This window comes from Saccostrea echinata, unplaced genomic scaffold (genome assembly GCF_033153115.1).
Source record: "Saccostrea echinata isolate AGI-Se365-2 ecotype Australia unplaced genomic scaffold, CSIRO_AGI_Sech_v1 ptg000054l, whole genome shotgun sequence".
Lineage (NCBI taxonomy): Eukaryota > Metazoa > Mollusca > Bivalvia > Ostreida > Ostreidae > Saccostrea > Saccostrea echinata.
Window position 1 is genome coordinate 25,937,391 of NW_026889803.1, and position 15,450 is coordinate 25,952,840.

Genomic DNA, 15,450 nt, shown 5'->3' on the forward strand with positions numbered 1-15,450 from the left:
GTGAACAAATGGTGAATGGTGAGCGAACGCAGAACGCGAATGCAAAGTGAATGGTGAACACAAGATGAATGATTTACTCAGAATGCCTCTGATCTTTTCCTTGCATTGAAACTATTCTATTGTATTCTAATGTCAGGTGCCAAAAATAAATAAATAAACAAGTCAATGAATAAATAAATAAAATAAATGCTCCAAAATTGTCTTAAGAAAAAGGATACATTCACATTAAATAAGACTATTTAAGTTTCTTACTTGTATGATGTTTAAATTCAAATAAAACATCTTAATTGTTACCGAATGCTGTAGTATTAAAGACAAATTATTTCAGTTGGAAAATAAATATGTTTATTCTTATTTGGTATAAAAAAAAAAAATTACAAATAAGAGAAAACTTCTGACTTTTGGATTGAATTACAACAGTTGTAACATCCATTCATATATTTCCGTGCTAAGGCGATTTCATGTAAAATAATGAAATTTTTTTTACAAAGGTCTGTGTATTTACATATTTCTGTATTTACAGAAGCATATTACGGCCGTAGCAGTATCTTTATTAATTTGTTTGAACAAATTATCAATTTGTTATAACAAATAATCAATTTGTTATAACAAATTACGAATATGTTTAACTTACCGGTAGTACCAGTAGTTCTAGATCTTTCTGTTTATTTTGCACCTTCTTCATATTTTACAATTGTCTTATTTCCTTTTAACGTAAAAGTACTCATATGTTTCTCACCTGTTAGTCGATTGACTTTTATAATCATTTGTTAGGAGAATAGTGATTCAAGGGAGTGTGGTGTATGGGCCTCTTGTTATGCCCCTGTAATCGAAGATCCGGGAGCATATAGTTTTTGCTCTGTCCGTCCATCTGTGTGGAAAAACGTTCACCTTGCACATAACTTTTCAATGGTGGGAGCTATGGCTTTCATACTTCATATACATGTGTATTCCTTGTGACAATTCCTTTCTTTGGGTACCAACTTATTTGACCATGGAGTTTGACCCACTTTTTACAAAATTTTACCAAAACTTTAACCTTGGTTATAACTTTTAAATACTCGAGCTAAGGCATAAGTACTTGAGTGTTTTTCTTGTGACAAGACTTTCTGTTGGGTACCAACAATTTTGAACTTTGATCTTGAGTTTGACCTACTTTTGAAAAACTTTAACCTTGGCCATACTTTTTGAATGATTGGGGCTAGGGCTTTCATATTTCACAGGTATATTCCTTGTGACAAGACCTTCCCTTGGGTATTATTTATTTTTACCCCTTGACCTTGGAGTTTGAAAAACTTATCCTTGGCTGTAACTTTGGAATGGCTAGGGCATGTATATTTCACATTGTATTCCTTGTCAGTTGTGACAAGGCCTTCCCTTGGGCACCATTTATTTTGACCTGGAGTTTGACCTACTTTAAACATTTAACCTTGGCCATAACTTTTGAACAGGAGGTGGCACGGCTTTCATTTTTCACAGGTGTATTCCTTGTGACCTTTATTTGGATATCAACATTTTTTATCTCTTGACATTGACCTAAGAGTTTGACTTGCATTTTTAGAAACTATAGCATTCACTATAAGCTGCAATACAGGGGCATTAGTGTTTCACAAATACATGTTGTTTACTTCTTGTGCATACCATAAATACATGAAGCAAAGAGTCCTTTGTAAATACAAGACTGTAACAAAAGATTGCATATGGCATAAATTTGGTTCATCTATAGGATATAAGAATGTTGATGTTTGACTTATAGGTCACCAAGGTTACTGAATTGGGTCAGGATATCCACAAGGTCCAAAGGGAAATTATACACACAAATTTCAATCTACATCAGAACATTTTTTTTTAAATTGACGAAGTCTGTCTGATTTCAATCCATTTTACAACTTCCATGAACATTGGCATTGAAGGATACCGTTTCATTGTACAGGGTGTGCTTGTGTTGGGGTGGGGGTGTTCATCCAAATTTCCTAGTGTATACCCCATAAAAACTTCAACAATTGGTACATGTATATTGTATACAAGGGGTGATCAAAAAGTTAGCAAACTATCTCTATATTTACAAAACCACAATTCAGATCGGAATGGAATTTGGCACACATATAGTCATATAATTTTTCTATAAACAGCAGATGTTAGGTGATGTTTTGCTCCATGTTTGTGACGTCGCAATGTGAAAATGATGTCTGTGTAGACGACTTGTGACAAAAAATGGTTGACTCGGTCGTACTCGAGCAACGAATGGCTGTAAAGTTTTTTGTATATCTTGGAAATTCCTTTGCAGTAACATATACTAATTTGTATAAAGTTTATGGAGACCAAAGACTTGCCAGAAATTCAATCATTAATTGGATTGATTGTTTTAGTGAGGGAAGGGAGATGATTAAAAATGTTTGTTCTGTTGCCTAGTGAAAGCAAGCTGGGGAAAAGTTGTGTCCTTAGTTGAGCAATCTGTAATGAAAGATTGCCAAGTTACAATTAGAAAAATAGTTGAATATCTTAACAATAATATAATTACTGAATCACTAAAATATTGTTTCCTTTAGACTTTAAACATATCAGATATGATACATGTAAGAAGAAGGTGCCCATACTTTATCCACATTGGATAAACGACGCTCCCAAGACAGAGGACTCGGGTTTTGATGGTCACCATACTCATTCTGGGAAAGGATATCCTTATCCACCCATCCTATTGACAAGATTTAGCCATTTCTGACAAATGGACTGTTATTGTTATAAAAAATAACTTTCATGGAAAGAAGTAAAAGACTCAGAAAAATCTTTAAGCTTCTGTTCTGTGAACAGAACGCTACAGAGCATGTCAAGTGCCTGCCTGCATCACATGATTTGCGCACGGGCAGAACGGTGGAAGATGTGCATTAAAATCAGAGAGGACTACTTTAAAAAATAATGAACACTGAAATCTAATTTTGTTTCTTTTAAGGAAGCAATTCAATTAGTTCGCGAACTTTTTGATCATCCCTCGTACTTACATGTATAGTTTTTCTAAGCTCAATTCATTTCACTGTGTTTTGAATTGGCAGTTTTCATTCTTTATTCTTTAAAAATGCAATGAATAATTTCTGGTTTTATTCTGTTGCAAAAGTAGCATGCAACAATAATGCAGCTGTAAACTTAGATATTTAAAATTGGAAAATGCAACAGTAAAAGGTATTTAATATACATGTATTCAACTTTGTATACAACAAAAATAATAAAAATACACAGGAAAAAGATGGCAAAAAAAAAAAATGGAAAATATGCAAAAATTTTGCTTCATTTGTTAAAAAACTCAATACAATTATTTTTTAAGTGGTAAAAGATAAAGAATTTTTTTTACCACAGGCTGGTAAATTTTAAAACCTATAAAAGATTTGTAAATGAATATCTTTTGTAATGTAATCTTATGGTTTTTCAAACCAAATGCTGAACAACTCCAAAGATACGTCACCTGTCCAACACAACTCGCCAATTTCAGGACAACTCAACCTCAATTTTTGCGTTTTACTTAAGGTTTTCAAGACTTTTCCCTAGTAAAAAAAATCATTATCATTTTCATTTTACAAGGTTAATTTATTTTAAGTTTTAATGTTCCTGTAATACAGTACCTGGTGAAAGTTGAATGAATTAACAAAGATTTCTCTTTTATTGATGATTAATACCTCATTTACATGTATTAATAACCTTGTTTTTTTTTTTAAAAAAAAGGCATATTTATAGTTATTTTGCAAACAGATCAGCAATAAAATGAAAAATAATATTTACTATAATTAGATTTATAAATGTGTATATGAAAATATTGAGGAGAGCTGTCTGAAGGTGAGTTGGGGGCAAGCTGACTTGGACTGACTTGAAACTTTTACCCAGAAAGAACACATTTTAAGCTCACATTAAGCTTTTCAACATACCATAAAGGTGAACTTTTTGTATAGGTAACTTTTTACTATGAAACTCCACAGTTTGGTAGAATTTTTACACACTTCTTCGTAATGGCACAGAAAACGAGGTTAATAACTCAAATAACGGAAAGTAAACTCAATATATACATATATAAATGTGTAATACTGCATATGTATACAATGTATATAATAGGTAAGTGAATATGTCATCAATGTTAAAACATATGTAGTTCAGTAATAATGATGTCATATGTAAGGTTGAATCTCATTGGAATCACAGATCATGATATTTTAGGTATTCCTTCAAGCGCACTGGCAGGTACAGGACATCAACTTCTTTGGAAATCACTTGTTTTCTGATAGTCATGCGACACAGCTGTTGTAAAGATGGAACATACAAGGGGGCTGCATAGAAGATTACGCCTCCCATCCGATCCCTATAACAAATACATACACTCTGTTCACATACTTTTAATTCTTCGTAAGAATCATAGAAATTAAATATGATGTATAACATTAAAGATATTTTTATAATACGATATTTCATAATACATGTAACAAGGTTCAACTTTTTTTGAAGTCTTTTGCATACATTCCTGTAATCTTTTGTCTTTAAAAAAAAACTGATTTTACTCAAAGAACAAACAAAACAAACCAGAAGACTCTGATGAGACTGTAGCTCTACTGGTTTGAACTTATTACTGTACTCTGAAATGTAACGAAGCATATGCATCCTACTTCGAACAGAAAGGAGCAGAATAACAAAATAATACACTGTAATGACAAATGATAGGTTACTGAGAATTATGTCTATCATTTTTTGTGATAGTCCCTACTCATCTTGTCAATATATTAAAGAGCTACGTGTATTTTGATGACTTACACTATCAGGTTTATCTTGCTCAGAGAGGAGAGGTGTCATGATTCTTAAAATGATTTTCCAACTTCATGTATTAATAGTAGCTCATTACTGTTCAAGACTTAAGAAATATGATTATGGAACATGAGTGCCCTACCCCAAGGTATATTTGTATTGCAATATCAAAGGAAAAGAGCCTTATTTCTTCAGTCTGAGCTAAAATTGTTAATTATGTTGAAAAGGAATGATTTTCATTTTTTTTTTTCATGTAGAACTGACACGTTTACTACAGTTGTTCAGTTAATGCCATTTGTAGCATCAAATGTACCCAATGCTAATTCATCAAATATATATATATATATATATATATATATATATATATATATATATATATATATATATATATATATATACCGGTATGTGTGTGTGTGTGTGCTATAAAATGAGGTCTGGTTGTGTCAAGCTCATTATCTCCATTTGTAGCAAATTTTTATTACAATTTCACAATTATTATTTGATGTTGTCTTCACAGAAAGTTTTTTTTTAAAGTTAATACTTGGAATACACAGGCACATTTGAATTTGAAATGTCTACAAACAAAGAACATTAACTCATATGCTTCTTCATAAATGGAAATTACACTTTGTATATGAAATTTTCTTGCATCAGCTATAATAAGCTAATTGCATCATCTCCAAATTTGGTGTCAATTTAACCTCTGAAATTCTATTGTGGTTAAAATACTCTTATAAATTCATCTGTTTATGGAGATTTATGAAATAATCCTTTATAGAGATCAATAACATAAACTTTGAGCAAAATGATTGATTAACAAGTGATATTCAAAGACATGTAAAATGACAAATAGAAAGGCCAAGGTCATAGGGAAGGTCAAGGTCAGAAAAGACATTTAAGATGCAGTTGAAATGCCCTCACTAATCTGTAACTTTGTATAAGGTTTTATAATAATAACTAGAAAAGCATGGTTCAAAGTCAGAGAAGGACAAGAGGTCAAGGGCATTTGTCTGAATAAACCTTAACTATTTGTAAATGGGATGCTTCCAGACAGGTTTGGTCTGTAGTGATTAGTAAATTGAATACATGTATGGAAATGATAATGAACAACAAATGATATTAACAATATACAATGAATGACACATAACATACATAAATATATAAAATATCTATCAAGATATAGAGAGCCCTAAACATGTAGGACATCTTTGTTCAATCACTCACCCGACTGAGATTCGTTGATCCTGAGGAGAGAATGCACAACATAGTGCATTGTGATGTTCAGCTATGTACTGGGGATCAGATGGGTGCTCTAGATTCCACACTCGAAGATATCTAAACAACGAACATTTCTAAGGTCAATATTAAATTCATGCAAGGTTACAAATATTTTTTTCTAACATTTGATAATCAGATTCATTTAATTCAAGTTCACTCTATCAAAAATCTGCACAAATTAATCTGAAGTTCATGGGACTACAAAACAAGAGACTTTTTTTCTAAAGCTTAGATGACATCTTCATGCAGAATGTTTTATTTTAGCCAATAGTCTCCAAATGATGGTGTAACTGCTTAAAACTTTAAACTGCATAAAGTCTGGTTTAAACAAAACATGCTGTACAACCTACAATTGCTGTGCCATCGAGATTAAACTTACCCATCATCTGCAACTGAACACAACTGTAGTCCATCTCTACTGAAGGACACTCCTCGTACATAATGCTCGTTGGCCCCGCCAGCAAAAATCGGTCGGGGAGGAGGGTAGAGGTGTCTGAATTATAAAACATTATATGAAGTCCCTAAAAGCCCACAGGATTCAAATAAAATTGATGCCAATGTTGACAAAACAATGCCATATTTTTCTGACTCGTTTGTAATGACAATTTAATGAAAGTAATTTGGCAATAAGAAAATTTAGTCAAATTTGCTCAAAATACAGAATTCCAAAAAATAAATAAATAAAGAACATCTGCATCATGTCATGCATGGACAATTCAACTATAACTTTGCTAAAGAATTTTGTAGACCTTTGGCAAAAGTTAAGAATTGAATAATTATTAAAAAAAAAAAAGATCATAAAACATTATGATTTCATGTTAAATGTGGCATTTGATTGAATACATTAGAAAATTTGAATATTTTTAATTGATAAATTAAAGTTTTTGTTAAGATTCACTATTTGAGGATTTATTTGTCTACTCAGTGACATAGATCTGCCAAAGTGTGCCCACCACTTTTCTATTATTTTATTTTGTGGTAGGTTATCAAAAACAAAAGAAATTTACGATGCATGCTGCTCATAAAAATTTCATTTATAGTCATCTCATGTGATGCTTTATAAAAGGTGCAAGCAGAAACTCTGATGCAACCCTTTCAGAGTTAACTGGCAAAATTTATTCATTTATAAGTATAGATTCACAATTTTTAGTGAAATGAAAAATGATTATATGGCAACATTGGTTAATTTAGCTTTCATCATTAATAAGTTTCTCAGTTTTCTCTTGATAAAATGTTGCTCAAAAATATTGACTCTCAAACTAAAAGTCTAATGAAACAGACAGTAAAGTAGCTTTACTGGTTTAAATTAAATTTACACATGTAAAAGAATAAGAGAGGAGAAAAGATGGATTCTGACTTTTCCCTTTTTAACTTTTGCATTTTTAACTGAGAAGTGACAAACCATTTTCAGCTGAATCAGATAGGAAGGATGAACATTTTAACACGAATCTTAATGAAGTAGCATTTTTTTTTTCTATTTAAAACAACAGGTACATAGATAATGATAAAGCTTGATTATAAAAATAACTTTGTCTTGATGAATTCGATTCTGGTATTTGTATCAGATATAAGTCATTTCAATCAGATGGAAACTATAGAACATTAGCTACAGATGCAGACATACTGCTCAGAACAGAAGATACTTTCCCATGCATATTAAGTAACTGAGCCCTCACCCCAATTCTATCAGCATGTCCCCCGTGTAGGGGTCCCACACAACCACTCGGGTATCGTAACAGGCTGTAGCAAACAAGGCACTATCAGGAGAGAAGTCACATGACAGGATGTCATGGTAATGACCTCTCAACTGTAAAGGTTTATATGTGTCATCCATGTTCCAAATCACAGCCTACAAGTGTAATAAAAGATATTAAATATAATTTTAATCATGACAAAGAATTTGTGATATTTTATACCTATTTGATTAAAAATACCATTCCTATGCAAAACTTTACCAAAGAGGTCTTGGCTACTAAAACCATATTGGGTTTTCACACTAAAAATGGAACTTTTTTAATTAAAAAAAAAAAATTCAGAATACTAGCATAATTTTTGAGTGGAAGCATATGCAAGAATTAAACAGAATCAAGAAGTATAGTGAGCAAGCTAACAAAATCACCCCCCCCCCCCCCCCCCCAAAAAAAAATCTTTGCAGAGTATAAGTGCAAGAACTAGGTAATGTTTGATGACCTTGTCAAAATGATAAAGATCATGGTTTCAAAAAAAAAATTAATTTCATAAGGAACTCTCAAATCATACAGAAAATTTCAAGCATTCTTTTTTACAAAATTATATCCAAGAGACATAAAATTCACATTTTTCTCTAGCAATGGCATTTACCTTAACTTCTTAATTTGTCTTTGGTCTTGGTCTTGCCACATCTCTGGTCTTAAGATTATTTTGAATCATGTATTCACATTTCTTTACCAATTGTCTTGACTTAGCCTAAAATAAACCTGGTCTCTAGTCAACAGCAACTATTGTTGTCTTTCTACACCTGTCATGATCAAGACATATAAGATTTGGACAGACAGATGGACAGAGAGATGAGTTTTAATTGTTTATTGGGGATTGACCTACTGTATATTGAATGAGATTATAGCATCTTATATAACCTACCACTTTATTACTGCCCACACAGGCTAGGTATTTACAGTTATGTGACCATTTACAGCAGTTGTTCCACTTGGCTCCTGTTCTTAGAGTCTGATACATGTTGCCATCATCATTCAGATCCCACAACTTCACAGTGCCATCTCTAGCAGCAGACGCCATGATGAGTCTACCATCTGGAGCAAAACTGATTCCACGCACAACATCTTTGTGATCCAGTAATTCCAAAAGCAGGTTACCTGTTTGTATTGAATTCACACTCATCAATTTTTAACTATGTTTATTTTTATGCTAAATGATAAAATAAGCAGTTGTTTATTGCTTTCCCAATTAATTGTCTGAACAATGATAATTGATTGCAAATTTCAGATTTGTTAAAACTGAACACGACTCGTAAATAGGCATACGCCATTTTCGATATTACTATCTTCGATATCAGCTCCAGGATATACTCTTTGCATTCGTTACACCTGACTGCAGTATATATTGTCACGGGTATCGACGTGGAATGGCGACCCGTGCTCGTGCTGGTTATCTTGCATTACCTTTGTTTACAATTTATTGCAGTTACGTGTATTTGTGTTTGCTTGCATACTGCACTGACCTGTGCAACTGTTGTACGTCTCTTTGGTATCTTACTCTCCTGCATCAGAAGTACACAGTTATTTTGTATTGCTACCGAGTGCTGTATAGCATAGACGTCCGTCTAGACCAGTGACAATTGATTACACTGAACAGTGACTAAGTGAGCAACTCTATATATAGGGGCCCTCAGATAGCGAGAGTCCAATCGAATATGGCAGACAGATTCTTTTTATGAAGCATGTTCAGCTTTAAACTGAATATGTATGTACATAATATAGTGTTTTATTACATAGAATTTTCTTTGGGAAGTGTTCCAATTAAGTCCTAAAAATTCTAAATATTCTTAATTTTGTATATTCTGGATAGGACACGTCCATTGCAGGTTAACCCCTGGCGTAAGCTGTTATCCATTGCAGCTGGTTGGACTGAGACAATGTAGATAAAGAACCTTGTCTAAGGACACAAAACACATCAAGTGCCCACAGTGGGATTGAACCAGCAACTTTTGTGTTACCTATGACTACAGGACCATAAGCTCTATTGAATTGAATATATCTTGAGCTAATTAAAGCTCTTATGAACAATACTGAGAGAGCTTATCTTTAAGCATTTGAACAAATTGTTAAACTCATTTGGTTGAGAGACTCTGATACTGTAACCAAAAATCACAAAGATAAGGAATTCTAAATGTCTAATGCTTGAACAATATGCATATCTTTCAGAGAAATAAAACCTATAAACTTTTCCCTTTATAATGCTGACCTGTCATACAGTCCCAGAGCTTGATTCTTCCCGTCTGTAGACCTGTGGCCAGAATGGAGCTTGTGTTAATCTTCACTCTCTTCCAGGACTGACTATCATGCCTCTGTACAGAATCACCAGACCCAAAAGCCACTGACCACACATAATCCTTACAATCAATCAGAAATATAGGCCGCTCCTTCTCCTGTTCTGTATCTGGATCCTCCTCTTCATTCTCCAGAAAAATCTCTAAGTTATCTGCATCACTGGTGGAGCCACTAGAGTACTGACGAGCCCTCTTACTCCTATGAGAAGACATATTGTTTCTTGGATTAAGTTTAATGAAAAAACAAGGGAACATTCATTCACATTAATATGTCACTAGCTAGCAGTATAACCAAATTTACAATTATGCATTATAGCGAATCAAGAAATATTTATCATGTGTGCACCCTCTACCTCTTTCATAAGACCAACAAGTTTCACATCTAATGCCAAGGCACTCGTAAAGTGATGGTCACTTTTTTATGCACTCCAGACTTTTTACAGCATAAGTTTGTCTATGAAAAACATATTATACTCAAATACCAGTTTGGGCGTATAGCTGTTACTTTCTTGCACTATGTACTACTTACTAGAAAAGTATATATAAACTTATAAAATTAATCAAACATTTTTAATTCATGTATCACTTCAAATTTCATACTTCATAGGTACCACATAGTCATATATATATATAGCATAAACTGTATTCTCTATTAATATGGTTAGGAAGTAAAACCATTCCTTAAATGATATTCATTCAAGTTCATGTAAATAAAATACAGCATACAATCTTCCATTCTGTTTATCCCATGGAACAAGGCGGACAAATTTATCTCCACAGGACCACGCAAAATACGAGTTATCCTTAGACCAAGCACATGACCATGTCTCTAACCCAGGCTTATGAAAGGAAGACGCTCCATTGACAGGTTTTAGCTCGTCGACTGCACAGACCAGCTCTGTAGTGAAAAGAAATATTCAGAATTTCAATTTGTAATGCACATTAATGTTATTGATACAATGTATACTAATATATGACAAATTAATTGTTACTTGACATGGTTTGGTATTAGCTGTTCTAAATATCAAGCAATTCCAGCATGTAATTAAAGATGACCTGGAAAAAGTTGGTAATACAATGTACTCTGTAACTCAAATTATTCTAATTATTCTAATTTAAAATATTCTTTGTTGATTAAAACTAATACTGAATCATTTTAAACTAAATTGAATTTTCTTTGTTTAATGAGTACATAAACATCTATTTATAAATCGTTTACATGTCTCTATGTATAAACACAACTTAATACTGCCGTGTTGCCAAGTCCTGCTGTAGTTCTATATTTATATCTAAGTATAGTCTGCCCTGTCTATTCTAGTAAGATGTTAAATCACTTGACCTTTCATCATTTAGAAGGGTTTATTTACAAGTCAGAAATGCAATTAACTTCCTGTTAAACTAATAACAAAAGTTTAAAAGTCCTTAATTGCACACAGTCACCAGAATTTTTGTTCTTACTTAAAAATGAATTTCTTGGACTTCAGACCTCCTGACTAAGGTCCCATGCCCACTGTAAACCTTGTCAAATAGATCTCTGAGAAACAAAACATGCTTCTACCAAAAAATTACTTCTTTGCATGATATGAAAGTAGTAAAGACTTCTGCATTCAAATGAAACAAATAGCCTGGAGTACTTGAATAATAAGGCAAATAATTTTACTTTAAACAATATACATGTATTACTATGACCATGTTTAGTATTCATTTCTATCTAGTCTTATTTAAATTTGACACACACAGTAGGAGGAGTAAGAAGTCAATATAAAATTATTAAGTATTTGTCAGATAAATGTATTTATAATTAAATGTAACAGTTAGCTGAGACCAAAGTCTTCACTGTAATAATCTACAGGATTTCTGCAGTATTACTGCATACCAGGGGTTGTAACGATATACCAATATACTGCAATACACGAAAAATTGTACCATCTTGCAGTACTAAACCAGTATACATGTACTTGTGTATCATTTAACATTTTAAGCAATTAATACTATTTCTTTTAATACAACATAATAAAAGTGATTTTCTTATTTTAACTTATGCTGTTTTTATCGTGTTCATAGCTTATTTAATGTTACATAAAGTTTTGTGATCTGAAGAAATAATCTTCACCTCTTATCCTTTCACACTGTGACAGAGAATTTCTCATTTCAATTCAGAACAGACATGAGAGACACACAAATTATATAGAAAATTATGAAAGGTAAAATATCATGATACTTATCATGATACAGTCCATCTGTATCATGGAATACCATGATAAGCTTCAGCTGTATCATTACACCTCTACTATATACAGATATTTTTGCCCTATCACACTTCCACATATTTCGCCCTTTTTTGCATATGCCACAACACAGTTTTGTTAAAAGAGAGATAATTTGATCTCCGTTGAATTTGCCTACCATTGGTGAGGCTAAAATGAACAAATTAAATGGGGTGAAAATTTTCCTGTATACTGTATGTAATGTATCTTGATTCTGAAAAGTTATTGACACCATTTTACACTGTCAAATTGCTTTCTTATTTGTTTTGATAAATAGATCTTAAATGAGAGTACAAGTAATATCGGAGCTCTGCTTATTGGAAAACCCTTCCCTGTCCCAGAGAATGCATGCTGACAGTGTTACCTATATAAGTAACTATTAAAAATGGCTGGCAATTGAATGAAAGAAAGGCCTATAGGTCTTGAGGCTCACCTGAATGTCATAGTTTTCTCAACATTTACTTAACTTACTTACAGTAATCCTTAATGCTTGGATATATCAGACACATATTTTTGCAGATCAATTTGCCTCATGTCCTGATGAGGTCCAAATAGCTCTTTTTCTTTTAAACTGGACAAGACAAAAATAATCATTCTTTCATATTTTAAGGCACATTTTTTGCAATCATTCAAAAATGCATTAATATCAGATGAAGAAAATGATAATTGCTAATTTTGCAACCAATTACCACTGTTCTGACCTTAGTCACCCTACCAACACTCTCAGAAAAATCTTACTAGGTCCATTGGGCATTTAGTAGTTATATCTAGAAGGGCAGTTTGTTTTATTAACTTATTTTTTAAAGTTTGGGAGTGCCTAGTTATAAGCAAACTGTTCAATTATAACCTCCATAATTATTTAGTTTAAACTTCATAGTTCTAATTTTAATCCCAAAGATGTCAAATACACCTTAAATGTGAGAATTGTTTTAGCATTTGTTATCTGTGACATCTAAATGCCAGCATTACTGAATGATGACAAGTATACTCACTATCTTGAATGTGTCTCTGTTTTTCAATACACTCCAGAAACTTAAACCAGAACAGGTTTTGACTTCTATTTTCTAAAAACAATACTGTACCAGGAAATTTTTTGCCTCCATTTTATTTTTGCCCCTTTCTCTATTGTTTTTAATGAACTAATTCATATTGGGCAAATTCAAGTGAGACAGTTATCTCTCATTTAACTAAATTGTGTCTGGGTGAATTTATAACATATGACTAAATCATTTGCAAGTGTCTAGGGTAAAAATGACAAGGGGCAAAAATAGCAATGACAGCCTTGTTAACAATATTTTAAACCCTCTGTGGCTCTTTTTTGTCTTGTTTGTGTTTCATTGTTTTACATGGAAATTTGAAAATCTTTCACTCAATTAGAGAAATCATCAGCTTCAATTGAAGTGCCACAAATTTTGACCTATTCATAATGCTACAGGTGTATCAGTCAGGGTTCAATATTGGGCCAATGCCTGCCATGACACAGGACCACAATTTTTAAAGTCATAACCAATAGACTCAAAACTTTCACTTCTTATGTAAGGTGCTTAATAAGGAACTATCACTACCTATATTAATATCTTAAGTTTGATGCAAAACAGGGATCCAGATTCAAAATCCCTGCCTCCAGTCGTGAAGTAAGTGCCCTAACAGTAGGCTTCCACAATCTTTTTTTCCCTTTTCTTTTGTTTATATCATATGATCTATTGTCTTAGAGATGACATCACAAATTTTTTTTAACAGCACCGGGAGTTCTGACAAGAAGCCAACCATGTTAAAAGTCAACAGACAGACAGACACTTTGTTATTTGATTTAAAACAAGCTGAGCTTTCAGCTTATGATCTTTGACAAAAAATACCTATTTCATTTGGCTGGCAGTCCTTAAAACTGGATGGCGTGGAAGTCGTATGTCTCATTTAATTTACAGGTGTAATCGGTTGTCCTGTTAAGTAGAAAATGAAACATTATTTAGTATTTGCATCATATTACGTGACGGTTTACATGCATTCATTGAATTCTGGCTTTCTGCCAATGTTCATGTTTTGTTGTAAATCACACGTTTTGATATACATATCGGAAAGTAAACTTTTTGTAAAATATATTCCAGTGACAATGCATTTAAAGAGATGAGAGAACATGTCCTTTGTATTCTTTTAAATTGGAAACATGCGTACGTACAATATATTCCTGAAATAATACGGATATTCAAGTTATCTCGTACCCAGATTGGATTTCTAGTGTTCGGCCTCAAACCTATTCGGGCCATCCAGAGAATACGCGATACTTGTCAGTTTTTCTCCAAGAATAACATTTAGCTGACTTTTTTATCATATTAATCTGGTTCTATAACATATTTTGATATTTTACTTTTTATTTCTCTCTACATTAATATTTCGATTATTGAAAATCGTTGTACGATTGCTGAATTTTTCTCCAGGGGGAGCTACCATCCGACCAGAGAACCAGTCCAGCTGTCAGGATCGATTATTTTGTATTTGGATTATCTATGTCTTTCTTGGCTGGTATTTAAGCTATATCAGCACACACTATACATACGAAAGAATTAATATTTATTTGTAAGTAGTAACACAACTGGATCTTGGTCCACTGACTAGAGATTTTCATATATTACTTCGAATGTTGCTTTATATTGCACTAGAATTATCTCTGTTGTTCTTTGTTCTCTGATAATATCGATATATTAAGTCAACTCGTAACCTGAACGACTCGTAACCAAGTCCACTTTAACCAAATATGTCAACTCATAACCAAATGGCAAAAGTAAACTCGTAACCATGACTATGGTTATGAGCTGACTCGGAGTTTTGGTGGGTAAAACTCACTAAAAGACAAGTCATACCGTAGGCAAATTCTCAAATCCTAACATACACACATATGGTTAGGAGTTGACTTTAAGGTTTTTAGCTCACCTGAGCTGAAAGCTCAAGTGATCTTTTCTGATCACCCGTTGTCCGTCGTCCGTCCGTCTGTCCGTCCGTCTGTAAACTTTTCACATTTTCGACATCCTCTCAAGAACCAATGGGCCAATTTTAACCAAACTTGGTACAAAGCAACCTTGGGTG

At 32.9% G+C, this 15,450-nt stretch overlaps 2 protein-coding genes across 3 annotated transcripts in view; one reads left to right on the forward strand and one right to left on the reverse strand.

Annotated features, from left to right (window-relative positions):
- Nucleotides 1-4,049: 4,049 nt before the first annotated feature.
- LOC133171776 (WD repeat and SOCS box-containing protein 1-like) lies at nucleotides 4,050-14,352 on the reverse strand. 2 transcript variants are annotated; one of them, XM_061306574.1, is made up of 9 exons: nucleotides 14,226-14,352; nucleotides 10,829-11,000; nucleotides 10,018-10,301; nucleotides 8,677-8,909; nucleotides 7,734-7,906; nucleotides 6,437-6,550; nucleotides 6,004-6,114; nucleotides 4,561-4,613; nucleotides 4,202-4,342 (listed from the first exon to the last, which is right to left on the reverse strand). In XM_061306574.1, exons 1-8 carry the CDS (start codon nucleotides 14,281-14,283, stop codon nucleotides 4,604-4,606), a joined length of 1,155 nt encoding a protein of 384 aa, XP_061162558.1. In that variant the 5' UTR covers nucleotides 14,284-14,352; the 3' UTR covers nucleotides 4,202-4,342; nucleotides 4,561-4,603. The 2 variants fall into 2 exon arrangements, with proteins under 2 accessions (XP_061162557.1, XP_061162558.1); XM_061306573.1 differs by lacking the exon at nucleotides 4,561-4,613 and having other exon boundaries at nucleotides 4,050-4,342.
- A 483-nt stretch (nucleotides 14,353-14,835) lies between these two features.
- The window catches only part of LOC133204739 (serine/arginine repetitive matrix protein 2-like), a 48,667-nt gene continuing 48,052 nt past the window's right edge, over nucleotides 14,836-15,450 (forward strand). Inside the window, exon 1 of the mRNA XM_061340480.1 lies at nucleotides 14,836-14,943. The gene's annotated coding sequence lies outside the window, so the exon portion shown is untranslated. The remainder of the gene's footprint in view (nucleotides 14,944-15,450) is intronic.

Excerpts from the sequence above, each read along its gene's own strand:
- LOC133171776 (XM_061306573.1), bottom strand. The coding sequence starts at position 14,283 with ATGAGACATACGACTTCCACGCCATCCAGTTTTAAGGACTGCCAGCCA. Across the intron at positions 11,001-14,225 it reads CTGCCAGCCAAATGAAATAG|AGCTGGTCTGTGCAGTCGAC; the intron begins GTATTTTTTGTC and ends TTTTCACTACAG. Across the intron at positions 4,343-6,003 it reads GATCAACGAATCTCAGTCGG|GGATCGGATGGGAGGCGTAA; the intron begins GTGAGTGATTGA and ends TATTTGTTATAG.